Raw genomic sequence first — 27,955 nt, 5'->3', positions numbered from 1 at the left:
TTGAGTGGCAGTAACCTCAGCCAATCAAATAAATGGAAAGTGGAGGCGGTTCCTGATGGTGCTCCCACCCACCTCAGTGCTGGGCAACTTTTAAAGTCGGCTTTCTTCGGCTGTTTGTTGCTTTGGAGGGGTCTGAGAGCCAAATTCAGTAAGTCGGGGGAGAGAGAAAGTGGCTGGCGGGGGGAGTGGGGATTGTTTCAGTAAAGAAAGGGGAGGGGGGAGGGAAATGAGACCTGTAATGTGTTTCTGCTTGCTGGATTCAGCTGCCTCGCAGAAGGGGCTGGGCTGGGGAAGGGAGACCTGTGTTGTCTTCCTGGGAGTGAGCTCTGAGACAGTGTGTGAGAAAACCGACAGAAAGCAAGCTCGGTCTGCTGCCTGGTTTGGAATGATCTGAAATTCGGGGCGGGGGAACTGACGGCTGTGATGTGTTGATGCGAACGAGCAAGGAAGACAATGTAAGTCAACAACCGCATCCGAGAGACAGAGGAGTGGAGCAGGAGCAGCCATTTTTTAAATCTTTTAATCTAACAATGATGGATGTGCCCGAACCGGCTTGGGCAGCCACCCGCGGGGCGCGGATCCGTTCCTTTAAAAACCAGGTAAGCAGGTCCTAACCTGCTCCTCTGCTGACCCACTGCTTTTCCAGGCGAGGAGCAGGTCAGATGATTACATGCAGTATTAATCAAACGAGATAATATCAAAGATTAAATTATTTTTATTTTATTTTTATTATAAATTAATAATTTATTAAATTATTTTTATGCAAAAGGATAACTCAAATATAATAGATGCTGTTTCCTCAGAGTTTGTTGGTGGGATCATTTAGATTGATGATGCTTGGACATTAAATCCATTAGGTAAAAAGACCATTGTTTTCAGCCAAGTTCAGGTGAGGATTATTATTATTTATTTTACATTGTATATCCCGCTCTTCCTCCAAGGAGCCCAGAGTGGTGTACTACATACTTAAGTTTCTCCTCACAACCCTGTGAAGTAGGTTAGGCTGAGAGAGAAGGGACTGGTCCAGAGTCACCCAGCAAGCATCATGGCTGAGTGGGGATTCGAACTCGGGTCTCCTGGTCCTAGTCCAGCACTCTAACCGCTACACCATGCTGGCTCTTAACCAGATCTCTCTCTCTCTCTTTCCCAAAGAGGGCATTCTCCCCACTGCCTAGGATCAGCAAGGAGAAGGCAAAAGAGGAGCCAGTGCTTTCATTGGCTCTCAGACTGAGGAAGCCCTACTAAGCTATTCCCTATACATTGATTCTACATAGGCTGTATTAGCTGTTATCTGCATATGTGATCAATATGGCTTCTGATTCATCTAATAACATAGACTAAGTCATTCTTCTAGAGTTACATACACCAAAGGAAATCTAACAATATTAACCTGGCTTGCTTCTTGCATGCATAGTAAACCCGTGATGCTGTTGAGGCAGCACAGACCTGCTTACCTGGTTTTTAAAGGAACTGATCCCCGCCCTGCCAAACCAGTTCAGATCCCTAAGGTGCCGAACCAGTTCAGGCACATCCCTACTAACAATTTTCCAAAAGAACTGGGAGACCTGATTTCTGGTTTTCCCATCTATGCCTTTTCACCTTATGTTTGGTAGAACATGGTTTCTTAGTTATGAGCTGTGATTCTGTGTGGTTTCTTCAGAAGCCAACTCTACTAACACCCTAGTGCCCGTTTCCTCCTGTAAAGGAGTTTATATCCAGTTTTCAGTGTTGTCGTTTTGGGGATGGGGTGAAAGGGGGTAAAGACTTCAGCTGGTTTCCTCCCTAAAAAAGGCTTCTGTTCCGATACAGACACTCTGTCCAGTCATTACACATGGTGTTGGCACACAAGTATATATGTCTTTGTATGAATAACTATACATGGGTTCATTTTAAAGGTTAGGGTGGACAAGGCACAGGATAGGAAATGTATTACTGTTGTATTGAACATAATGTGTGAACAACTATACAGACCTGTGCATACAGTGACTTTATTTGTGTGGAACATAACGTGAGAAGAACTTGTGTTAAGAGAGGTGTATTTGTCTACTTCTCTGAGAGTGGACAGACTTGAATAGTTTCTTTTTCTAATTTCTGTCTTGTGTGTGAGTGGTGTCTTCTAATAATGTAACTTATTACAATGCAAAAATGCATATTAAAATGCCACACAATTTAGTTGTTTTTGCATTATGAAAGACAGTAAGCAAGCATGACCCTGTTTTCAGTAACTAAGCGCTGGAGGGTACTGAACACAGGAAGCTGTCTTCCTATCTATTGGCAATTTTGTGTTGGCAATTTCCAACTACTAACAATAACAAAAGGCTATTGAAGTAGGGGCAAATTGGCAGAAGCCCAGCTACCCAGCTCTGTTAAGAACAGTAACACTTTTCCTGGAATGCACCATTCAAAACTAGGGCAGGGTTGTATATTTGAAACGTCTCCCCTGCCACTTCCACAAACCCAAATACAAACAAATAGAAAACCTTCTTCCCTGTACACAGAAATATAGTGTGTCACAAAGAATGCCGGGTTGAACTCTTCTCTCTGACATGCTAGTTTTGTTTGCGGCAATATTCTTATAATGACACATTTAAGCAGTGTGGTCCAGGAAAAGGTTTGTCACTTAATTTTGCTGAATAAAGTAAACATGAAGTCAGTGTGGTCATCTCCTTCTTTGACTTCGGCAGCAAATCTTACTGAGCTTCTTAAAATGTAAAGGTAAAGTGTGCTGTGCCAACCACAGAGCCCTGTGGTTGTCTTTGGTAGAATACAGGAGGGGTTTACCATTGCCATCTCCCATGCAGTATGAGATGATGCCTTTTGGCATTTTATTATTTATTTATTACGTTTATAAACCGCCCCATCCAGAGGCTCTGGGCGGTGTACAACTTTTTAAAAAAGACATAAAACCCACAATTCAAACACAATGCTAAAATCAATATAAAAACAATTCAAAAGGCATCTTCCTATATTGTTGCTGCCCTATATAATCTGGGTAACATAGCAGGGATTCCAACCGGCAACCTCATGCTTGCTAGGCAAATCACTTCCCGCGGCACCATTAGGTTGTTTCTTAAAATGTGGGGTCTGTAAATAGATACAGTATTCCAAATGAGCCCGGACCAGTTCAGAATAGAGTGCAACTATTGCTTCTTCTCCCGATCTGGACTCTGTGCTTCTGTTAGTGCAGCCTAAGATCGCATTTGCCTTTTAAGCAGCTGCATCACACTACTGGCTCACATTCAGCTTCTCCACTTAAGACACCTAGGCGTGGCTGTTGGGGTGGGCATGGCTGTCAGGGTGAGTGTGGCAATGGGGGCTGCTTGCTGCCCTGGGGGTTGTAGATAAAGTCCCCACTACCAGTTTTGGTGGTGGTGCTGCCAGAAAAAGGCGGAGTAGCCACAAACCTTATTTTGCAGTTGACCCTAAAATCCCTTCACCTGGCCCTGCCCACCCCCCAGCCTCCTGTCCCACGTTTCTTCTCCCAACCCCGCACTGCCGTCCTCCTCCAAAGCAGCGGCATTCTCCGTCTCACTTCCTGGGGCGGGTTGGCGCTGCTAGCTACACTTCTTCTTGCCTCCCCGTGCCTGCGTCCGGATTAAGCGGGAGGGGGGCGGTGCTCCAGCCTCCAAGGGCACTTGCCTCCCCCCCCCGCCTCAATTCACAAAGGGCTCCCTGAGAAGCTCTGTGCGAATTTCATCATAATAAAGGGCCCCCTGCGGCCGCCTAAGCTTCCAAACGCCGCAGGGAGCCATAGAGCCGGCTACATGCCGCATCATTCCATCCCCCATTGAGGGCCCTCCTACTGGCCCATGCGCGTCACGTGGGCCTCCGCCTTCTTCTTGCCGCTTAGGGTGTTGGGAGAGGAAGCTAAGCGCGCCTTTCCTTGAATTGCTGATCACTAGAGGAACGGGAGAGGGGGTGCATCGCTGGTCCGGCTGCTAGCCAGCCTGCTCTGGCGAGCGGGGAGAGGGAGACCAGCCGGAGCCGAGTGTGAGCTGCCGCGTGCAGGGGAGAGCCCAGGGTGAGAGGCTGCCTGCCTGCTGCTGCTTTTGGCGGCTGGGACTGGACGGTCAGTGTCCCTTTCCTGGTTTCTGTGGCTGCTGCCCTGTCTTGTTCTGTCCCCCTCTAAGCTGCATCACGTTCCTGCTGCTTGTTTCTCTGCCCCTGAGGAAGGAAACTCCCCTGCAGAGTAATAGGTAGGCCTATGGGGAATAGAGGGTAGGGTGGGGGTGATGGTTAAAGTATCAGTTGCCTGCAACTTCAGTAACTTCCCAGCACTTAAAATGGGGATGGGGTGGGTGGGTGGTTCTAATTTTCATGGGGTGTGAGAGATCCAATCGGATGCTTCTTTGCCTCCTCACTGAGTTGCTGCCAGTCAGTGTGGACAATACTGGGCTAGAGGGACCAATGGTCTGACTAGGCAGAAAGCAGCTTCCTATGCTCTCTCCCAATTCATAGACAAGGCAGGAGAATGTGGTGTTGTTTTTTTAAAGACCTACTTTGCTAGCCCCTGTGTCTGTGTTTTATATACACATATATATATATACACACACACACACACACACTTTGATTGAAGCTGCAGCCAGGTAAAAGAGTTTCAGCCACCAAATAGCTGAAATCCCACACAGAACAATTAGCATACCAAATAATGTGTAAACTTGTCCAGCTGGTTTTACCAGTAGCTAGCTCTTCTCCTCCCTATAATCACAGAGTGAAAGGTTCCTGAGTGATCATTCAGTCCAACCCCACAAGGGCAAGTCCAAAGAACAGGGTAGATATCCTTTGCAACAAAATTGCCAGTTTCTTAACAATTTCTGCTCCTGGGTGTTCATCAGCAACCCAATCTGTGAACATTAACAAATTATTATGTTAATAATTTGCTAAAAAGTTGGCTTATTCAGACAAATTAGTCTCTAAAGGCACAATAGTAGGCTTTTCCTGGGTCAGTTGGCAAGCTTATTTTGAGAAGCTATGGGATTTAGCCATTTCTAGAAGGAATTGAAGTTTGTGCTGTTTTTACTGTGCCTAATGTTGCGACAGTTGATGTTTTTCTTTTAGTATGACTTCTACATCCTGCAATATAAACTGTTTCTTGAAAAATAAAGTGCAATACATATTTCTGTACTTCTGTAGTTTATTTACATATGATGTAATCAATATTGTAGCAATTCATGTAATACTGCACACAGTTTACATGCTTCCCTCAGTATGGTTTTTGTAATCAACCCATGTTCTTATTGCTGGTGATGGAGACAGGAGCTCAAGTCCTCCCCCAACTGAAGTGCCCCCCCAGCCTTAATCTGGCCCTGGCTCTGCCTGCTGAAGTGGTGGCATTCCAATAAGAGGGAAGGAGCATGGTGGTGGCAGGAAGCAGCCATGGCAACTAGGGAGGAATGCTGCCCCTTCAGTCGGTGGCAGGGGGGAAAGTGTGGTGGCAGCAGCAAGCAAGTGGGGAGATTTTGCCTTTCTTCCCCATCCTTACTGCTCAAGCTGATTGGTTTCTCCCTCCCTCCCTCCCTCCCTCCCTCCCAAGGAAGGAATCCTTCAGGAGAAGTGTCCATGCAAAACTTGGTATCAGATCAGTGGAAAGTATGTTATGCAGAACTTCGTATAAGAGTCAAGCTTTCCCTGAGTGTATTCTGGAGTAAAAAGAGTGCATCATCAACCTGTCTTTGAACATATTCTGGTGTATAAATTAGTGCATTCAGCTAATGTAAGTGGCAGGACAAGGAAGGGAAAAAGAGGGGAGACAGAGGAGAGGAGAGCTGGTCTTGTGGTAGCAAGCATGACTTGTCCCCTTAGCTAAGCAGGGTCTGCCCTGGTTGCATTTGAATGGGAGACCACATGGAAGCACTGTATTATTCCCCTTAAGGGATGGAGCTGCTTTGGGAAGAACAGAAGGTTCCAAGTTCCTTCCCTGGCTTCTCCAAGATACGGCTGAGAGAGATTCCTGCCTGCAACCTTGGAGAAGCTGCTGCCAGTCTATGTAGACAATACTGATTGAGATGGACCTATGGTCTGACTCAGTATATAGTAGCTTCCTATGTTCCTAGGAAGGACAGAGGGGAGAGAGAGCGTGAGCCACCTAAGCCACTGACCATCTATCTTCCTGCCCCGAAGTGAACTCCATAAAGTGATGGGGATAAGGTACTGTGTTGTGTTGCCCTCAAATCTTGTGATTGTGAAAACGTGTCCTGTTCATGGTAGAGATTCTCCCATGGTAGGTTCATGTAGCCTTGATGGCCTGTTTGTCTTCATTCTCAGTGGAGGGAGTAAAGCCTCACCACCACCACCAAACATACATTATTTGTAATTTGAGCAGGCATGGGTAGTGGCTAAAAGTATGAGCTCTGAATTGGATATTACCTCTGCCATGTGCTCCCTGAATGGCCTTAGGCGACTGCTCTCTCTTTCAGTTCTGCAGTGGGGATTTTCATTCTGACCTTCCTTATAGGATGGAAGATTATTTACATTACTGAGATAATGTATGTGAAGAGCTTTGGACATTCTATAGTGTTATTTAAAATAGTAAATATTAGCAAGTACCTCGGTAGATTTCATAAAATATGAACAGAAAAACTTGCTAGTGTTTGAAGTAACAAGGCTGCTGAAATAATATGCAAAGCTATGATTCTTTGCATGGCCGTCAGTCTCTTCTAAATCTTGATGCAAATCAACAGAAAAACCATCTTGTTTAAAGATCAAGACTGGTAGCTCAGTAATCTATAAAAGGAAGAAGTAATGTGGAGATGATTTATATCTTTTTATGAAAGAAAAAAAGAATTCCTGTGGCACTCCCTGTAGTTTTCTGCTGGATCTGCTCCTGCTACTCAGGGGTGTAGCTATAACTGAACAGGGAGGGAGACAAATGTCCCTGTCCCTTTGAATAAACTGGGCTCTTCCAGCTGAGTGGCGGGGCCCATTCCACTCTTGCTATGCTGCTGCTTCTGGGTCAGGCCCTTCTTGGTCCACTTAGCTCAGTATTGTCTACAACGCTGACTGGCAGGAGCTCTCTTGCAGCTAGAAGAAGGCTAGAAGAGGAGGGCAGTCTGGTTAAAAGATTTTTAAGACCAAACAGACAGCTGTTGTGGGAGGGGAGAGCAACAGAAGGCAGAGAGAGAATGTGCATGGGTATTACAGTTGCTAGGGGCAGACCAGTGGTGGGGCTGCTGGATAAAATTTTCCCCTACAAAAACTACTTTCCTGACTTGAGAACATAATAAGAATGTAAGAGAGACCCTACTGCATGCTGACCTAGACTCTGCCTAATCCAGCTAATTGTTTCTCCCAATGGCCAAGCAAATAATTTTTGGGAAGTCCAGAAGTGCGATGTGTAGGCAAATCACTCTCTCCTGCTTTTCTTGCTGACAAATTGTATTCAGAGGCATATGACCTCTGAATCTAGAGGTAGTATATAGCCATAGTGACTAGTAGCCATAATGAACGTGTTATCTATTTTGTCCAGTCCCCTTCTAATGCCATCTAGTCAGATAGCTGTAGCCACATCTCATGAAAGTAGAGTTGATAAATTAATGATACGTTGTGTGTACATCCTTCATGTTTTGTCTTGCATCTCTTGCCAGTCATTTTCATTGGATGAACCTGTTCTAATATTAAGGAAGGAGCAGAAAAACCTCTTTACTTCTATAAGTCACAGACACGTCTTCTGTCTTCACTTAAAGAACAGTGCCTTGGCTTTTTAGGACTTTGTAGCCCCACCAATTACAGCTGTTTCTGCCTTAAACATCTGTTAGGAGAACAAAGGGACCCCACTAGAGACTGCCTTGGAGTGAGCAATGGAGATGGAAAAACAAGACCCAGCTGGCTGTGAAGCAAGAAGGGGCCTTCATGTCATCCAGGCTGGGAGCAAAGGGGAATTCTGGGAAAAAGCTGTGCAGATGATCCTGAGTGAGGACCCCATCAGCTCAGAGGCACAGCGTCGGCATTTGTGGCAGTTCTGCAACCAGGAGGCTGAGGGGCCTCGAGAGGTTTGCAACAGACTTCGTGATCTTTGCCATCAGTGGCTGAAGCCAGAGCGGCACATGAAAACTCCGATTCCAGACATGGTGATTCTGGAGCAGTTTCTAACTATCCTGCCTCCAGAAATTGCGAACTGGCTCAGAGAATGTGGACCACAAACCTGTTCCCAGGCAGTGGCCCTAGCAGAAGTTTTCCTGTTGAGTCAAGCAGAAGACAAGAACCAAGAAGAACAACAAGTGAGTATGTCTTATCCTGGTAGCTCCAACAGGTTGAGAATATGAACAGCAACATCCTAGAATTCCCTCCTTTTTGCCAAATCTTTCTGGAAATTGCTGAAGGAATGCATGTCCCAACTCCAGGTCCACCCAAGCCTTTCCTTGTATATTTTTGGAATGTACTATTTATTTATTACATTTGTATACTGCTCTATACAAAAAGGTCCCTGGGCATTTTACAATCTAAAAACCATTAAAACATTAACACGATTAAAGCAATTTAAAAATTCAATAAAAACTCTAAAAACTGAAGCTTTAAAACTATAAACTAAAAGCCTGACTAAACAGGTATGTTTTCAGGTCCTTTTAAAAAGCATTCAGAGAAGGGGGAACTCTATTTTCATGAGGAAGCGCATTCCAGAGTCCCGGAGCAACGCTAGAAAAGGCCCAGTTTCGAGTTGCCACCAACCAAGCCGGTGGCAACTGGACCTCCCCAGATGATCTTGATAGATGGCAGGGTTGATGAAGAAGGCATTCTCTTAAATGCCTAGGAACCAAGCCATCTTTTAATTTTATTTATCATATTTTAATACCATTTTTATAGCCCTACTAACTTGGCAAAGAGGCACCTTTTAATGTGGTGATTCTATCTAGCAGGGGGAGCGTAACTGGCCCTATCCATCCCCAGCACAATACCTTCAGTGACTGTTGCTGATGTCTATCTTATGTTTCTTTTTAGACTGTGAGCCCTTTGGGGATAGGGAGCCATCTTATTTTTATTTATTATTTCTCTGTGTGAGAAATAATAAATGAGCCATTTTTGGAAGGGAGGAATAGAAATTGAATTAATAATAATAATAATAATAATAATAATATATGTACATCTCTAGGTGATTTCTAAATAGTACAATATTTTTAAAATCACAGATTAAAATACATGACACAATAAAAACAACAGAATAAAATAGTTGTCAAAACAAGTTTTTAAAATTATTAAAATTTAAATCTAATTAAAAGCCTGCAAAAACAGGAGAGTCTAGAGGTTCTTCCTGGAAACAAACTGAGAAGGAGATGCTCTTATTTCAGCAGGGAGCATATTCCAAAGCCCTGGGGCAGCCACAGAGAAAGCCCAGTCCTGGGTCGCCCCCAAACGAGCTGGTGGCAACCATAACCAGACCTCTCCAGAAGATTGTAACAGGCGGCAGGTTTTATAACAAAGGAGGCGCCCTCTTAAATAACCTGGACCCAAGTCATTAAGGGCTTTATAGGTAAGAACCAGCACTTTGTATTTCACTCTGAAACATATTGGCAACCAGTGCAGTTATTTTAAAACCGGTGTTATGTAGTCTGTGTTGTCCCAGAGAACAATCTGGCTGCTGCATTCTGTACCAATTGTAGTTTCCGGACTATGTACAAAGGCAGCCCCATGTAGAGTGCACTACAGTAGCCAAGCCTGGAGGTTCCCAGCATATGTACCACTGTTTTAAGGTCATTCATCTATAGAAATGGACCTAGCTGACATATCAGCCGAAGCTGATAAAAAGCGCTCCTAGCCACCGCCTCAACCTGAGAAACCAGGGAGAGCTTTGGGTCCAGGAGCACTCCCAAGCTACATTTAGGGCTTTGTAAGTGATAATTTCCTAAGGCGTTGACATCTGGGATCCCTATGGACAAATAACCGGAGTGCCTGCAGGCAATTGGGGGATATCAGCAGACTCAGGGTGACCTGCAGATATGTTGGTGTTCAAAAGATCTGAAGAAAAGAAAACCCAAGGGGGCAACTTCCCCCCAAATTGCCCCAATATAACTCAATAGAGTGCAATGTTTGTGAGCTCAGACAGCAGGCAAAACAGGTAGGCAGAGAGGTAAAGGAACTCTGCGGCAGGGAGGAGGGCTCAAACAAAAAGTAGGAAATGTCTCAGCTTGAAGAACACTTCCTCAAGATCATCACAAATCCTTCTGCTTCTGAGGGGGAAACTCCCCCCCGCATCTGTACCCTCACAAAAATACCCAGAAAACATGAAAAATAAACATTGCATGTGAAGTAAGACCCAAGACACAGCCTATCTTGATTGCTAATTTTGTTTCCATGCCATACTCAGCCACAGCCTCAGGGAACAATTGCACACCAGGGATATAGTGCAACGTCTTGTTGAGATGGAGAATCTGTCCTTGCATACACTAATAGCAAATTAGTATATGGGGATTCAAGTATATTCTTTTGGGGGGTCAATTGTGTATCAGCTGGAAATTTAACCAGGGCAAGCACTAAATAACTAGTTTCTACATATTTGGGGTTCCTTACGTATGCAGAAATAGAAATAGATACATTTGTAAATTACAAGGAAAATGTAAAAAGTGGGGGGCAAAGTAGCCTGATGAGTAAGAGGGAGGAAATTGGCCTACTTGAGTCTAACACTATATCATTTCCTGTAGGTGAGCCTTAGGGTTGGAGTGATGCAACATTTTATTGGATATCTCACTTATTTTCTCTGATCCTTTTCCTTTTTCCTTGTTTGGGATTCTCACTGCTGTTCAGGTGCAGGTGAAGTTAGAAGTGGACACTGACCCCACTGATGCAGAGGAGGCTCCAACAGGCACCAACCAGAGACCACCATTCAGGTGGATTGTGGAAGAGGGTGATGGAAGTGCCATCCCATGGGGTAAGGACTAGAAAGGGCAAACTTCAGTTTGGTAAAACTCAAGCATGCCTGAAATCCTTGGCTGGCTTTTTATCTATCTATCTATCTATCTATCTATCTATCTATCTATCTATCTATCTATCATATTTTTATACCGCCTGATATGTACATCTCTAGGCAGTGTAAGAAATTTAAAACAATATTTAAAATCAACACAGACTAAAATACACAACAATAAAAACAGTAGCATAAAAGTTATTAAAAGAAATTATTAAAATTATAATTAAAAGCCTGCAAGAAAAGGTGAGTCTTGAGGGTCTTTCTGAAAACAAACTGAGAAGGAGATGCTCTTATTTCAGCAGGCAGCATATTCCAAAGCCCTAGGGCATCCACAGAGAAAACCTGGTCCTGAGTCACCACCAAACAGTGGCAACTGTAACCGGACCTCTCAAGGTTGTAACAGGTGGCAAGGTTTATGACAAAAGGAGCCATTAAGGGCTTTAAAGGTAGTAACCAGCACTTTGTATTTCACCCAGAAACATATCGACAGCCAGTGCAATTCTTTTAAAGCCAGTATTATGTGGTCCCTTCATGTTATTCCAGAGAACAATCTGGCTGCTGCATTCTGTACCAATGTTGTTTCCGGACTATGTACAAAGGCATCCCCATGTAGAATGCATTACAGTAGTCAAGCCTGGAGGTTACCAGCATATGTACCACTGTTTCAAGGTCATTTACCTCCAGAAATGGACACCACTGACGTATCAGCAGAAGCTGATACAAAGTGCTCCTGGCCATTGCCTCAACCTGTGAAACCAGGGAGAGCTTTGGGTCCAGGAGCACTTCCAAGCCACATACCTGATCTTTCAGGGGGAATGTAACCCCATTCCGAACAGGCAGATCTAAACCATCTCTCAGGTCCCGACCCCCCCCCCCCCGCCCACAGTCAGTACCTCCGTCTTATTTGAATTCAACCTCAGTTTATCCCTCATCCAGCCCTTTACTGCCTCCAGGCAGGCACTTAGGGAAGATGTGCCATTTCCTGATGAGGTTGACATGGAGAAATAGATCTGGTGTCATCAGCATATTAATAGCACCCTGCACCAAACCTGATAATCTCTCCCAGCAGTTTCATGTAGGTGTTAGAAAGCATTGAGTCAGAATGGAGCCTTGTGGAACTCCACACTTTAGTTCTCGCTTTGCAGAACAGTCTCCAAGTGACACCATCTGGAATCTACCAGAGGGGTAGGAACAGAACCACTGTAAAACAGTGCCACCCAATCCCACCTCCTTCAGACAGTCCAGAAGGATACCATGGTTGATGGTATCAAAAGCTGCAGATAGATCCAAAAGGATCAGCAGAGTCACACTCCCTCTGTCGATAGCCAGTTGGAGATCATTAATCAGGCTGACCAAGGCAGTCTCTTCCCCATAGCCCACATGAAAGCCAGTTTGAAATGGACCTAGATAATCTGCATCATGCAAAACTGCCTGGAGCTGAGAGGCCACCACCCCGCTCAATCACCTTGCCCAACCATGGAAAATTTTAAAAAACATGTCTAATTAGCTAACTCCAAGGGATCCAATGCAGGTTTCTTCAAAAGTGGTCTAATAAGCCGAGGAGAGGAAGAGCTCATCTTCCCATCCAGTGCTGCTCTGTGTGAGAGACTGAGTGGGTACTGTTGACTCTTGCTGCTGCTGCCTGCCTGCTCCTGCTTCCCCTGTGAGGCTGCAACCTGCTGCCTCTGTATAACATCTGTGGGGAGTGTGTGCAGGACTGGGGCCAGCTCCTGAGTGACTCCACAGTTCCTGGGGTCACCTGCCCAGCTCTGGGTCTTTACAGGAACGCTGCTTCTGGCCCCTTTGGGGGAGCCACTTTAGGGGATAACGAGGGCGAGAGCCAGGCTGTTTGGCTCAAGATCCCTTGTGGTGTATAAAGGTGGGTGGCTATTTTATATCAGCTTGTGTTTTAAATCCTGGATGAGTTGACTTTTTAATGTGTATGGGTCTGTCTGGAGATGGGGTGTATCCACTGATTATGGGTCAGCTATTCCAGTGGTGGTGGGGAATAGAAGATGTAACATTGACAGGTCAGAAGGCTGTTGCAGGGGAAGGGAAATCAGAAACTTAATTGTGTTTCCCCCTCTGGCTGTCCTGCCAGCTCTTTACCTTGGAAAGCAATGCCAACCACCCACAGAGCCTCATCTTGCTCCTTTATAATGCTAGGTCGGTCCAGAATTAAGCTGAAATCATCCATGGTTTGATTCTGGATGAAGGGGCCAATCTGGTATGTATTGCAGAGTCTTGGTTGGGAGAGGCTGGTGGCCCAGTCCGGTCCCAGATTCTCCCTCCAGGATACTCTGTTGAGGAGCATGGGAGGGGAAGTGGGCTGGGAGGTGAAGTGTCTGTGGTCTTTAAGAATATCTCCCTTGCCAGGATCCCTGTTGAAGTGTCTGACCATATTGAATGTGTGTACCTAATCTTGGGGACCAGAGATACTGGGACTTCTGTTGGTGTACTGCCCCATTGCCCGACGGAGTCCCTAACTGAGCTGACGGACTTGGTCTCGGGCTTGGTGTTGGAGTCCCCCAGACTTGTAGTGCTGGGGGACTTCAATTTTCACTTTGGGACCAGTTTGTTCGGGGTGGCTCAGGATTTCATAGTGGCCATGACAACTATGGGCCTATCCCAAGTGATCTCGGGACTGACACATATTGCTATTCACACACTTGATCTAGTCTTTCATTCTGAACAGGATGGTGTTCCATGGGTGGCGACTCCTTTCAAATTCAAATATTTTATTGCCATCTTAAACCAGCATAAAGCATAAACTTAACAGTACAATATATGTTGTAAAAAAGCATTTTAAAAAGAAGCATAAAAGCAAACTTACCAACAGTGATACTTAATTGGGATTAGCAGTTAACAGATGTTTTAACTGTGGCCTGCCTTATTCTAATTACTGCTTCACAAAATTTAGCAACCTGGTGAGTAATATGAGGACTTGAGTCAGTTAACAAAAATTCAACCATTTGGTGAGGAACAAAATCCCCAGACACACTCAGCACATGTGTAAGGAAAATCGACCTAACATTGTTATATAGTTCACAGTGGGGAAACACATACTCTAGTGTTTCTACCTGGTTAGCAGCACAAGGACAGAGGTGTAGATGGTATGCAAGTTTTTTATGTCTACACCCCACGCCCCGCCAGAGCAGAAGGCTAAATCTTGCCAAAGAAAACGCTCTATGATGGTGAGGACGATGCAGATGAAAAAGCTAGGCCACAGGGGTTACTAGGTATCTAATACATTCATGTAAGGGCAGCAGAGCGGCTGTGGCTAAGTCCACTTGACACTCAACGTCAAGTATATGCTGTTTGTTTAATGACTTAGCCCTCTCCAACCCCGTAGATAAGAGCTGCATAGGCGAAAATCCTAGTAGATTTAATTGCACTTTTCCAAGAGGAGTGGAAATCAGCAAGTATCAGGGGCACAAGGCCAACTAGGAAAAGGGATTGCTTAAGCCAATGAGTTAGCATTGCTAGCCAAAATTTAGCAGAAACACTCACCAGGCTGGCCTCTAAGCGTAAGGCCACATTAGAAATGCAGAGTGGGACCTGAAAGATAGCCCTCAGAAATTTTGACTGTATTCTCTCTAAAATAACACTATTAGGGAGCAGGCCTAATTGAGCTCCATACAAAATATGGGCCAAAGACTTGGCTTCAAATAACTTAATTGAGGCTGGAATAAACAGGCCTCCCGGTGAAGTGAAATTTCAGAAGGGCAGTGGTGCTTTTATGCTCATTGCAAGCAACTATGTCCCCATGTGCTTTCCTGCTACCCCTAGCCTGGGTGGGGGTTCCTGTGATTTCCCCATTGTCATGGATGGACCACCATCTGGTTAATGTTGGATTCAGGGCCACATCCCACCTCAGGGTTGGGGGGCCCATTAGGATGGTCCACCTGAGAAGGTTATTGGATCCAATAGGATTCCGAGAAGCCATGAAGGGATTTAGTGTTGGCTCTGCTGGTGACCCTGTCGACACTCTGGTGGAGAATTGGAATAATGAACTCACTAGGGCTCCTAAGCGTTCTCTCCGACCTGCTTCGAAACTGGCCCTTTGGTATACAGAAGAACTATGGGGGCTGAAGTGGCGAGGTAGACGACTAGAGCACAAGTGGAGACTCGACCGATTACTACATAGAGTGCATTTGAAGATCTATGCTCAGGTGATACGTGTGGCAAAGAAGTGATTATTTTCCTTCTATATTGCGTCCGCAAGTTCACGTCCGGCGGAGTTGTTCAGGGTTGTGAAGGGACTAATGTGCGCACTTTCCCCCTTGAATGAGTACTTGGAACCAACAGTTACTCACTGTGACATTTTTAATGGACAAAATCTTATTTGGGCCAACTTGGATTCAAACTCCAGAATTGTTACAGAGTCTGATGCCGAGGTATCCAGTAGTTCCTTCCCCCGGAAGGAACAGGTACACAGTCTGCGGGTGCTTCTGGATAGTAGTGTGCACGGATCGGTTCGGAGGCCATTCTACTGGCCTCCGAACCGGTCCGGACAAGGGGTGGTTTTGGTTCGGGAGGGTTAGGGTGGGGGGGTCCATTAAGGGCGGGGGGGGGCTTTACTCACCCCTCCCGCGCTTTGCTGCTTCGGCGCCATAATTAGTTTAAAAAATGCGCCGCAGAATCCCTCGCCGCTCCGGGGCTCCTTCTTGACTTCAAAATCGGGCGGCAGGATACTTCCCTGCCGCCCCCAAAGCCCCCTCAAGCCATTTGAGCTCTTTAAATCTCGCCCCGCGCGCGCAGAAGGCTCCCTGCACTTCGCAGAAGGCAGGGAAGGGGGCGGGCGGACGGACTGACATCTCCCCGCCGCCCGCCCGAGCGCTTTAGCACTCGGTCCGGGGCGAGATTTAAAGAGCTCAAATGGCTTGAGGGGGCTTTGGGGGCGGCAGGGAAGTATCCTGCCGCCCGATTTTGAAGTCAAGAAGGAGCCCCGGAGCGGCGAGGGATTCTGCGGCGCATTTTTTAAACTAATTATGGCGCCGAAGCAGCAAAGCGCGGGAGGGGTGAGTAAAGCCCCCCCCGCCCTTAATGGACCCCCCCACCCCAGTGCCGAGCCGCAGGTCCGCGGTCCGGTGCACACCCCTACTTCTGGATCCGAACCTCTCCCTGATGTCTCGGCTGATACACCAGCTACATCAGTTTCTTGAGATGAACAACCTCACCATGGTGGCACATATGCTGGTAGCCTCTAGGCTGGATTACTACAATGCACTCTATGTGGGGCTGCTTTTGTACATAGTCCGGAAACTAGTTGGTCCAGAATTCGGCAGCCAGGTTGGTCTCTGGGTCATGTAGGAGAGACCATATTACTCCTATGTTTAAAGAACTACACTGGCTGCCAGTACATTTCTGGGTAAAATACAAGGTGTGGGTTATTACCTATAAAGCCCTAAACAGTTAGGCCCTGGGTATTTAAGAGAACGTTTTCTTCACCATGAGCCCCACCGCTTGTTAAAATCATCTGGAGAGGTTTGTTTGCAGTTGCTACCAACTCGTTTGGCAGCTACTCAGGAACAGACCATCTCCATTGCTGACCCTGGACTTTGGAATGCGCTCTCTGTTGAAATAAGAGCCTCCCCATCTCTGGCAACTTTTTAAAAGGCACTGAAGACACATTAATTTGTTCAACCAATTAGATTTATGGTTTTAAATGTTTAATATTCGTTTTAAATTATTTGAATTGTTTAACTGGTGTGTTAAATTATTTTAATTGTAAACCACCAAGAGATGCAAGTTTTGGGTGGCATAAAAATATGTTAAATAAATAAAAATAATAGCCTCAAGACAAGAAGGCATCCTGCCCTCCCTCAAGAGAAGCATTTGTAATATTTATCAGACCCTCTCTAATATTATTACTAGATGAGATAAGCTAAGTTGGGCAAGGGTCAAGAGAACAGGTTGTAGGACGCACAGTCAGAAGCAGTTTGTCTGCTTCCTCAGGAGTCAAACTGAAAATGATCCAATCTAATCCCGTAAGAGGAGTTGCTGGACACCTCCACAGTAGACTCTGCAGTAGCTGCAGAATCCAGCTTGATCTGAATATGAGAGATTTTATTTGCAAAAGTCATTAAAAAGTCACAGCAAGTGACTGAAGGTGCCAAGTTTAAATTCAAGGGGGAAGGGATACATACTAGCCCCCTCACAACCCTAGACAACTCAGCTGGACATGATTTGTGGAAGTAATGCTGGCAGAAAAGAACTGCTTCTTTGCCACCCATACTGCCAGAGCATATGTGCTCTGTGTTGTGCCCAATCAGACTCCCACCGAGTCTTTCTCCAGTCGCTCTAGTTGTCTTATCTCACCGCTTCAGTTCCCATAGTTCATCCGAATACCACAGGGCTATCTTTAAAGCAGGTCAGCGAGCTCGCTTAGGAGCAATTGCGTCTACTTCTCTAGTAAGTTCATTATTCCATGTTTGCACCAAAGTATCAACAGAATCAGTAACTGAGCCAACCCTTAACCCTTCCAAGGCTTCTTGGAATCCTATTGGATCCAATAACCTCCTTGGGTGGACCAGTCTAATAGATCCTTCACCCTTGCAGAGGTGGGTTGTGGCTGTAAGTTCTACCTTAACCAGATGGTGATCCGTCCTTGACAATGGGGAGATGACAGGAGTCCCGACCCATGGAACACCACCCTGATCAGAGCAAAAGACCAAATTGAGTGTGTGACCAGCATCATGTGTCGTTCCAGAGACCAGTTGGGATAGGCCCACAGCCGTCATGGCCACTAGGAACTCTTGAGCTGCTCCCGATAACCCGGTCCCAAAATGAACATTGAAGTCCCCCACCATCACCAGCCTGGGCCACGCCAATGCCAACTCAGCAACCAGGTTTGTCAGCTCAATTAAGCACCCCACTGGGCAGTGGGGTGATGGGAACACCAGCAGAAGTCCCAATCTATCCCTGGTCCCTAGGCTTAGGTACACACATTCAATATGGGCTAAATCCCTGACAGTTAAAAAGCCTGGTCAGTGTAGCTTTCACCCACCACCAATCAGGACAGCCTGCCCAGGTGCAAGAAATTACAGCACAATTAAAGTGAGTTAACTGTAAGAAATTGGGACATCAGAATTCCCTCATCCCAAAGGGGAAAAGAGCATTCAGAAATCTAGGTACTTTGCCTTTTGCTTGGCTTGTTCTGCTCCTCCAAGACCCATGAAAACAGACAAGTGATTAGAAATTAACAGCGTTTATTCTCACCCAAATCTTGACAGCCTTCAGCAAACAGCAGTAAGAGACAATTTCAGAGTTTAGGCACCGTGTTCTTGGCATCGATCAGAAAATTTGGCTGTTGAAAACCGAAAGCTATTTGTCTTCACACTTTCTCCCCGCTTTCTTGTGGCTACCCTCGTGTGTGGTTCCTTGAAGGTGTTCCTGTTCTCTCATCCTCCTCGCTTACATCCTGTCTTAGAGTCACCCACCCAATTCTGTCCCCGTGTTTGTCTTAATAATGATTGGTCAGAAGAATTCGGACCACTGATACCTCATAACCTAATTTCACCCCTTTGTGGCCTATAAATCAATTGGTCAATCATATTGTGCGTAGAATTTGCGCAATTGATACCTGCAGAAACTGTATCTAGGTGGTTTTAATGAAATTACCTATATCACAACTGCAACATACAGAACTTTCTGTGTAAAATGCCACATCCCTTAAAATCGCCTTTGAAGTAGAACTCAAGCTAAACTGGGAAAGTTGCCAAGATGCACTTGGTTGTGCCCTGAAAGAACACCCTTTGAAATTTGGAAACTGCTTGAAACTTCTAAAAATAAAAACAAGACCCAGATCATAGTGGAGACAGCAGAGAGGGCATGTTCCTGCCATCATAGGCCCAAAAGCCTAGTTTTTCCTAAAACCATTGTCAAGCAGACTGGTCAACCTGGCCATTGAAAAATGCCCTTCCTGGGGTCTAACATAACACACAAGAGAGCAGCCTGCAAAAGCACATAGGAGCTATTGCCAAATATCCATCTTGCCCGTCCAAGAAAGGGGTAGGGGAGGTGGGGGAAGAGGCCAGATGAAACAGACTGCTTACCCCCACAATGTGTCCTCAGCCACCATTTGGACCGCCCCTCAGTGCTACTCGCCCTTATAAGGGCCAGGAGTTCAAAAGCTTGACCTGTGTAGCGTTGATGTTCCTTATTTGCTTGTCTACAGCCTCTCCCAAAATATATCAAAAAGTGTTAAACATGGGTTTAGTTGCAACCTGTAAGTAGCCTTTATATTTATAAACTTCCCATTTGGATGGTTACTTAAAGTGTGGGAGAATATTTCTTTCACATGAGTAACAGAATGTCAAAATGCATATAAAAGCATGGTATGTATAAAAAGGGTATATACTCTTATTTCATTCATTCTATATACTGCCCTTTCAAAAATGGTTCAGGGTGGTTGACATCAAAATAAAATCAGTTAAAATCAAAACTATAAAAGCAGCATAAAACCAATTAACAGTTAAAACGTTTAAACAGTTAAAAAACCTGGAGAACCAGGCCAAGCATTTACAACAGTTTAAAAACCCTGGAAGGCCAGGCCAAACAGGTAGGTTTTAAGGGCTCTCTTGAAGGCCAATAACGAGCTCAATTGCGGATTTTCTTTGCATCCTTTTATCCCTGTCACATTGAGTTGAATTGCACTGGAAATCTGTACTAAGTCATCTCTTCTTTGTGGCGGAGTGGAAACCACTTAGATGCAACAGATGAGGTGGGGGGGGAATAATTGAGAAACTGGGCAGGACGACATCCTGGGTGCCCCTCTCCCTAGGCCTGAAAAAAATTCTTGCCCACTTGGTAGCTTATGAAGGCCACTTCATGTTTTACATCCCCCAGGAGAATTGCCCCCCACCTCACCTTAACTACCTTTTCAGTTAGGGAAGGGGCCATCAGGCAGAGCCAGCGTGGTGTAGCGGTTAGAGTGCTGGACTAGGGCTGGGGAGACCCGAGTTCAAATCCCCATTCAGCCATGAAACTAGCTGGCTGACTCTGGGCCAGTCACTTCTCTCTCAGCCTAACCTACTTCACAGGGTTGTTGTGAAAGAGAAACTCAAGTATGTAGTACACCGCTCTGAGCTCCTTGGAGAAAGAGCGGGATATAAATGTAGTAATAATAATAATAATAAATAAATGGGAACTGTGGTCCAACAACAACTCAGAACCCAAGTCTGGGAGCCTCTGGATCAGAGTAATGCCAAGGGCTGCTTGGGAGGAAAAGGAAGCAAAAAATGGTGGTTCCCTCATATTTTGGAGATGATTTTATATTTCCAGAATTTGGGAGTACAGCCACTTTTTGCTTCCTTTGTCCAAGCAGTTCAGTGTGTGTGGTGAAACACGCTCACACTTTTCAGAAACTAATCCAAGTTCTGCATAACCTCCCTGCCCACATGGAGGATAAGCTTTCTGTGTGGTCTTTTTAAACGTGTGATGTTGTTTACTGAACAGAGAAGTTAACGTCTGCCTGACTAAGGAGGCCTTGTATAAGAATGTTTCTGTATGGGCCTGGGAACTGTGTAGAGGGAGTCCTCTCTATAGGAGTGATTATTTACTTGGGTTACTAGGCAGCCATTTTGGTTGCTAGAGGAATGGAGGAAAGGCTGAAAGCTTGAAGCAGAAGCGCATTCAAAGAGATGGGGACAGAGGATTGAAAACCCCCTTCCGAGGACGGGGCAGTTGCCCAACATTCCAAACACTGCCATTGGTCAAAAGGTGGCTGGACAGAATCTTCTCAGGGATTGGTTTAGAGGCCTTGGAAGTTTCACTGGGGAGAGGGCTATATAAAGGGCTGCGAGAGGAAACACTGTCCTGAGGAAGAAGGCTGAAGGCAGAACGACCAAGCCAGAGTTAGAGGAGGCAGGGCAGGCAAAGGGAGCTGATCACTATGGAGGTAGGAGCGGCTGAGGATTGGGACCATGCTGGGACTCGCCTAGGAGAGAGGAGCCTTACCTTCTAAGAAGGCTCACCTGGAAAAGGGGTTATGGCTGGAGTCCAGAGGCCTGGAGAGGGTCCAGATAGAAGACTTCAGGAACCCTGGAAGCCTTCAGTTGGGGTGTGCAAAGCTATGTGGAACCTTCAGGGCAGGAGAAGCTCCATTCCAACTGTCAAGGGCATGGCTGGGCCAAGGACAGAAGAGTGGCCTGCCACATTTACAGGGCAGCACACCTGCATTTACTGCAGTAGGTGTGAGCGCCACTGGGGAAGAGCGAGGGATAATTGGGCCTTGCGTAGGGATAGGAAGTTCAGTGAATCCATACATTTAGTGAGCAACACAATTTCACAGAAGACACAAGTATTTGTTTTAAAGGACAAATAAGCAACCCTTGGGGAGGCACAAGAAGCTGCAGGGGGAAGGGTTGATCCGTGGAAATAGCCTCTCCCTCCCAGTGTGACATTAGTCCGGATGGCAGCCATTGTTCTTAATTGTTTATAGCATTTAATTTTGAAATTTCAAAAGGGGTTTTATGAGCAAATTACATAAAGCACAGTAAAAGAAGACCCAGAAAATAAAGCATCAATTGAGAAAAGAGTATCTGTTTATTGAATTATTTATTTAATTAATTTATATACCAAAATAAAGCATCAATTGAGAACAGAGTATCTGTTTATTGAACCATTTATTTATTTATTGAATTAATTTATATACCGCCTAGTATAAAAATCTCTAGGTGGTGCACAGAATTAAAACATAAAATACAACACATTTAAAATCCATAAGATAAAAATTAGATTAAAACAATGAAAAACCGATTTTTATTAAGTGTGTTAAGGAGGCTTGGTTCCAATGAAATTCAAGGCAATCAAGGTTTGGGGTTCAGTTCCTGCTTACTGAAAAAGCCTCTCTGAACTGATTTTTTGGTTTGGGTTGATGTTAATTCCCTGATTATAAATAGCGCTTACATTTATATACCGCTCTATAGCCGGAGCTCTCTAAGCAGTTTACAATGATTTAGCATATTGCCCCCAACATTCTGGGTACTAAAGAGGAACAAAGTGACAGATTTCTTATATTCAGATGTCTATGCAGTCCCAGAACTTATTCAGCATAATTGGAAGCTGCCATTGTTCCATCTACCTCTGGCTAACATCTCTCCAAGGCTCATGCCCAGGACTTTCAAGCTCCACTACCAAATTCTAAGGACTGAACCTGGGATGTTCTGCATCCCAAGCATGTGCTCGGCCTCTAAACTGTGGACCTGCTGCTTAAAATTAAAATCCCCTCAAATTAGTATCTTGCCCTCTCTCCAAGGAGGTCAGAGCAGCTTGAATGGCATTGTTCCATTTATTTGCACAACAAGCCTGTGGAGTAGATAAGGCTGAAAGGTAGTGACTATCCCAAGCCAACCCAGTGAGCTTTCTGGCCAACCTGGGAACATGTCCAGCATTCAGTTTATGCAGAACATTAGAGGTGGTTCAATATGTGTCAGGATCTTCTCTTCTACGACTGTGTCACTTACAGAAGCAGTTAATTGGAATTATTATCATCATCATTATCATCTCTTTTCAACAAAGTTCAAAGTATTTTACACAGAAAAATAAATAAGAATAAGATTATCTGTCTCTAAAGGGCTTGCAGTCTAAAGTGCAAGCAAACACACACACACCTCAGCAACAGCCACTGGAAAAACACTGCTGGGTTTTGGATAAGGATAGATACTCTTCCCCTACTAAATATAAAAGAGTCATCACATTAAAAGGTGCCTCTTTGCTCAGTTGGTGGGATTGTTTCCTGATCTGAAGCTCTATTTCTTCCTTAGGCATATATCAGGGTTTTTTTATTCCAACAGGTGATGGGTGGAAGAGTGAGACTGAGGAAGAACCACACAGACCATTATTGGAGAGAGCTAACTATAAGGAAGAGAGCCCGCAGAGCAAGACAACTGAAGCAAGAGAGAGATGGGTGGAGGAATCTTCTGCTTCCCAGCGTGATGACTTCCAGGAACTCTCAGTCCAAGAAAAAATAGACAAGGGAAAGGAAAGCAACAAGTGTCCTGTGTGTGGGGAAATCTTCCATTGGAAACCAAGCATGATGAGCCACCTGAAAACTCATATGGGGGAGAGACCGTTTCATTGCCTCACAGGTGGAAATAATTTTAGGGAAGAAACTCTTCCTATGACAGCAGGGGAGGAAGTGATTGTGTTGGCTGCTACACACACTAGCCCAGCCAGATCAGTCTCATCATCTTCCCTAATCCCCTTTGTCAGTGCAGCCCCCCATTCTGAGACTGAGGAGGAGCGGGAGGAACTCATTCAGCTTCCTGGACATTCTTGGATCGAGGATAGTGGTGGTGGCCCCCAGAAGGAACCAGCAGCCCCAGTACCACCACCTCCTAAACGGGGCCGGACTAGCTCTGATGGCAGCGTTGTGTGGGACCACTTTGAGCTCTGCCCTGGTGACCCTACACATGCTACCTGTACACACTGCAGGGCACAGGTCAGCAGGGGGAAGGACCCCAAGCGTCTGACGACGACGGGGATGCTGAGGCACCTGCAACGGCGTCATCTGGGTATCCTTCCTCCTTCTGACATCGCTAGATGTGGCGTGCCCTCGACTAGCAACAGCAAAGCAGTGGCATACCCAGTGGGCAAGCAGTCTGGTCACCCAGAGCCTCATCTCATCACTCGGGCCATTGCAGAGATGATTGCTTTAGATGACCAGCCATTCCAGGTGGTGGAGAACGCTGGCTTCCGCCGGCTGCTCCTACTGCTTGCCCCCTACTATAAGATCCCCTCTCGCACCACCTTCAGTAGGTGGGTGGTGCCTTCCCTGTACCAGGCATGCAGGGAGGCTGTGTCAGGGCTGCTGCATGCAGCAGCGCCTGACACAAGCGTGCACTTCACTGCTGACCTGTGGACCAGCAGCAGTGGGCTGCACACTTTCCTGTCTCTCACAGCTCACTGGTGGGGGCAAGAGAGCGAGGGGACATCTGCTGCTGGATGTGTGGCCAGCCCTTCCCATGGAGCCAAGCACAGGTGGGCTCTGTTGTATGTGAAGGTAGTGGACACTAACCACACGACAGATGAACTGTCAGTGGCCATGAATCGCCAGGTGGAGGGATGGCTTTCCGGGCAGCCAAACCTTCACCGAGGGTTCATAGTGACTGACAGTGGTCTGAATATAGTGAAGGCAGGAGAGCAGCTCCAGTTTGTGTCCATCCATTGTGTGGCGCACACTCTGAACCTGGTTGTGCGGGATGCACTTGGCCTTTCTGGGGCTAAGGCCAGGCGAGGCATCCGTGCTGAAGGCGCTAAGCGCCAGTCTGCTGCCGCCATGGCTGCTCTTGTAGACAGGTGCCGCAGGATTGCAGCTTTCTTCCACCGGAGCGAAAAGGGTAGGCAGATGCTGAAGGAGAGGCAGGTTGAGCTGGGCCTACCTGAACACCTGATCCCTCAGGATGTTCCGACCCGGTGGAACTCCACCTTTCTCTTGCTCCAGCGCCTGCAGGAGCAAGAGCTGGCCATCCACGGCCTGGCAAGCAGAAATGGCTTGGAAGTGTGTGACCTATCCACCCAGGACTGGGGGCTCATTTCCGAGGTTGTCTTGACTCTCGAACCATTCTTTGTTGCCACAAACAGTTTGTGTGCCGAGGCTGCAACGTTGAGCCAGGCTTTGCCCGCAGCTCTTCTCCTCGAGAAGACAATGGGTGAGCTCCAGTCCACGCTGAACACTGAGGAAGCAATCGCCTTGGCAGGTCGGCTGAGGACTGGAGTGGTGGATCGGCTCAGCACACCCTTGGGTGAATCAGCAGCACATGTTTTGTCCTGCCTATGTGACCCCAGGATGAAGGGCAAAGCTGTCACCCCTGACCAGCTGCCCAGGTGGAGGGCCCTCCTGGTTGAAGAGGTTAGGCAAGCCCAGGAGAGGAGGCTGGGGCACAGCCAGGAGGAGGGTGCTGGAGTGCCTACTGCTAGTGCACAGTCCACTCCTAGCAGCAGCACCACCACCGCCTCCGGGTCCAGCAGCATGGTGTCCCTGGCAGGGTCGGCAGAGCCGGTAGTTCCACCTCAACATTCCACTCGGTGGTTCAAACAGAGGTCCCTTGGCGTCTTGCCAGGGTTACGGGAAGAGCCCTTCAGAAGTGCTGAGCAGAGTGTTCTGCAGTACCTGCAGGAGCCAGTAGCAGGTCTTGAGATGGAGCCGATCCAGTTTTGGGCAACACGATGCCAGGTCTGGCCAGACTTGGCAACAGTTGCCAGACGGTTCCTCTCATGCCCGCCCAGCACTGTCCAGAGCGAGAGGGTGTTCTCCATGGCTGGGGACGTGGTGACACCCCTTCGCTCACGCTTGAAGGCTGACTTGGTGGAGCGGCTGGTCTTCCTAAAGGCCAACCTCCCCCTGCTGGGCTATCCAGAGGGAACAATGGGGAAACTCAAAACACCTCATCGTTCATCATTGGTAGCTCCTAGGGATACCAAAGTGAGTGGTGTGGTAGAGCATGATGGGTGCAACCTATTGCCCAGCCCACAAAAGAAATGGGCAAGTGGATGATTTTAAACAAATGTTTAACCTTTCCCCAAAACCCACATAGGATGCAAGCCAAACTTGCAGGCCATGGCTGCATTCTGGCACTAGACTGATTCCTCCTGGTTCGAGCAGTACTTTAACATATGCTGACCTGATTTGGGAATCATCAGGGGACTCTCTGGCAGCATGCAGCTATGTTTCTGATTAGCATTTGGGCTGACTGGAAAACTGCATTTTCTCAGATATGTTACAAAGAGGAGGGCTTCTCAAACGTGGGTCCCTGGGTGGTGTTGGACTACAACTTCCATCATCCCAAGTCTGTGGCCATTGTGGCTGAGGATGATGGGGATTGTAGTCCAGCAACATCTGGAGACCCAAGTACAGGCACCCCTGTGGTTATAAGAGAGTGGACAGGCAGTATTGATTGCAGCAGAACTGTGCTCCATAGTGAGAACTTCACTATTGAGGACGGCCCGAATGGTGGTTGTGGCTGATCCAAGCTGCTTTGGGAATGTAACTGATTTTACCTTTTTGCAAAGTTTTGTTGTGTTTTAATTTGTAAACCACCCAGAGATTTTATATGGAGCGATATAAAAATGATAAATAAATGCAATAAATAAATAAATACAGAAACTGAAGGAGAGCCTGTAATAAGGGGCAAATGGACAGTTTTTCCGAAGGTCAAACAGCGGGGGGAACCAATTCTGTATGAGAACGACATTAAAAGCTTGGAAGCTTTTATTGGTCCAACGAGCTAAATATTGTCCACTCTGAGTGGCAACATTTCCTCAGGCTGCCCTGCACAGGACTTCCACACCTTGCTGGCAAGACCCTTTAACTAGAGTTGCTGGGGACTGAATCACCTGCATGCAAAGCACAGGTGTGAAGAACTGACTTTTTGTGATAAAAGGCTTCGATAACTATGGTCTGTGTTCCTTTATGTAGCTTAGTGAGGTAAGCGTGGTAACAGTTGCTAGGTACAAGATGGAATTTAGGGGGGGAAACACCTTTCCAAATCCGTCCACTCTCAGACAAATGGACAAATATCTCTCTCATAACACAAGTCCTATTCACATGTTATATTTAACACATATAAAATCATTGTATGCACAGACAGGTCTATACAGACCACACATTGTGTTCAACACATGACAGTAATATATTTCCTGTTCTGTGCTTTTTAGGGGGCCTGTACAAGGTTTACTTCTAAAATGAACTCATGTATAATTATTCACCCAAAAGCATATATGTGTGTACTGACACCATGTGTAATGTCTGAACAAAGTCCCTGTATTGGAATATAAGCCTTTTTAGAGAGGAAACCAGCTAGAGTTTTTATCCCTCCCCCCCAAAAAACACCAAAAAACCCCCAAAAACCCACAACACTGAAAATGGGATATGAACTCCTTTTCAGGAGGAAACAAGGACCAGGATGTTATCAGAGCTGGCTTCTGAAGAAACGACCCAGGGTCATAGCTCATAATGGTAAGAAACCACATTCTTCTAAACATATGCATGGGGGAGGAGGGACATAAAACAAATCAGAAAGCTTTTCTCTCTGTTGTTGATTTATTGTCTTTCTTGCTCACTTCAACACATCACAGTCTTCAGTTCCCTGACCCTCATAGTTCTCAGATCATTCCAAAATACTGAGCAGACCAATCTTGCGCGCTCTCTCTCTCTCTCTCAGAGCTCAGTCCCATGAAGACAAAACAGGTCTTCTTGAAGACAAAACAGGTCCCTTGTGTGACTGAGCTGTATTCAGCAAAGAGTCCCTCGCAAATCACTGCAGATGTTGGCCTACAACTCCCATAATCCCTGGCTATTGGCCACTGTGACTGGGGATTATAAGAGTTGTAGTCCAAAAACAGCTGGGGGGCCTAAATTGAGCAGGCCACAGCTGAGAACAGATTTTTTTTTAAGTTGCTGTCAGTGGCAGCAGCATCAGGAGCCTCCTCCACTTTCCACTTACTTGATTGGTTGAGGTTGCTACCACTCAAGTAGCCAGCCCCTCCCCCACATTCCACTACCTTGTTTCTTGGGGCTTCCCTCCCCACCAGGTGGATCAGGGTTATAGCTGTAATGGAGGGGATGAAGGGGTTCAAAGAATCTACCCTGCAAGATCCAAGCCTCCCTATTTTCTTCATAATCTCCCTCACTCCAAGGGTCTGCTAGGGAAAGGGGCGAACAAGGGCTCCCCTTAGCTACACCTCTGGCTGTGACTCCTGAGGGACAGTTTGAACAAGAAAGCTAAAAGCAGGGGGCTTCTCTTAATTTTCATCTTACAAGCACAATGCCCCATGGAGAGGCCAGAGCTGGTCTTGTGGTAGCAAGCATGACTTGTCCCCATAGCTAAGCAGGGTCTGCCCTGGTTGCATATGAATGGGAAACTTGATGTGTGAGCACTGCAAGATATTCCCCTCAGGAGATGAAGAAGAGCAGAAGGTTTCAGGTTCCCTCCCTGGCTTCTCCAAGATAGGACAAGATTTTTTATTTTATTTTTTTATAGGACAAGATTTTTTTTTTAATTGAACCAACAAACTCCCAAAGCATACAGTACGTTCCCAAAGCACGGGCTGAGA

General features: G+C 46.2%; 1 protein-coding gene across 9 annotated transcripts; it reads left to right on the top strand.

Moving 5' to 3' along the window:
• Positions 1-66: 66 nt before the first annotated feature.
• Positions 67-26,011, top strand: LOC128347426 (zinc finger BED domain-containing protein 4-like). Of its 9 annotated transcripts, none has more exons than XM_053302047.1 (4): positions 67-148; positions 7,584-8,216; positions 10,735-10,858; positions 22,696-26,011. In XM_053302047.1, the coding sequence occupies exons 2-4, from the start codon at positions 7,797-7,799 to the stop codon at positions 25,395-25,397; spliced, it is 3,246 nt and encodes a 1,081-aa protein (XP_053158022.1). In that variant the 5' UTR covers positions 67-148; positions 7,584-7,796; the 3' UTR covers positions 25,398-26,011. The 9 variants fall into 9 exon arrangements, with proteins under 9 accessions (XP_053158022.1, XP_053158026.1, XP_053158023.1 ...); XM_053302051.1 differs by having other exon boundaries at positions 75-148; positions 7,755-8,216; XM_053302048.1 differs by lacking the exon at positions 67-148 and adding an exon at positions 289-455 and having other exon boundaries at positions 7,755-8,216.
• Positions 26,012-27,955: the final 1,944 nt, after the last annotated feature.

The sequence above is a fragment of the Hemicordylus capensis genome, chromosome 2, assembly GCF_027244095.1.
Source record: "Hemicordylus capensis ecotype Gifberg chromosome 2, rHemCap1.1.pri, whole genome shotgun sequence".
In the NCBI taxonomy this organism is placed as follows: domain Eukaryota; kingdom Metazoa; phylum Chordata; class Lepidosauria; order Squamata; family Cordylidae; genus Hemicordylus; species Hemicordylus capensis.
This window is presented reverse-complemented; position numbering and strand designations above follow the sequence as displayed.

Coding starts and splice junctions, on each gene's coding strand:
- LOC128347426 (XM_053302047.1), top strand. CDS start 7,797: ATGGAGATGGAAAAACAAGACCCAGCTGGCTGTGAAGCAAGAAGGGGC. Junction 8,217..10,734: donor AGAACCAAGAAGAACAACAA/GTGAGTATGTCT, acceptor ACTGCTGTTCAG/GTGCAGGTGAAGTTAGAAGT. Junction 10,859..22,695: donor TGGAAGTGCCATCCCATGGG/GTAAGGACTAGA, acceptor TTATTCCAACAG/GTGATGGGTGGAAGAGTGAG.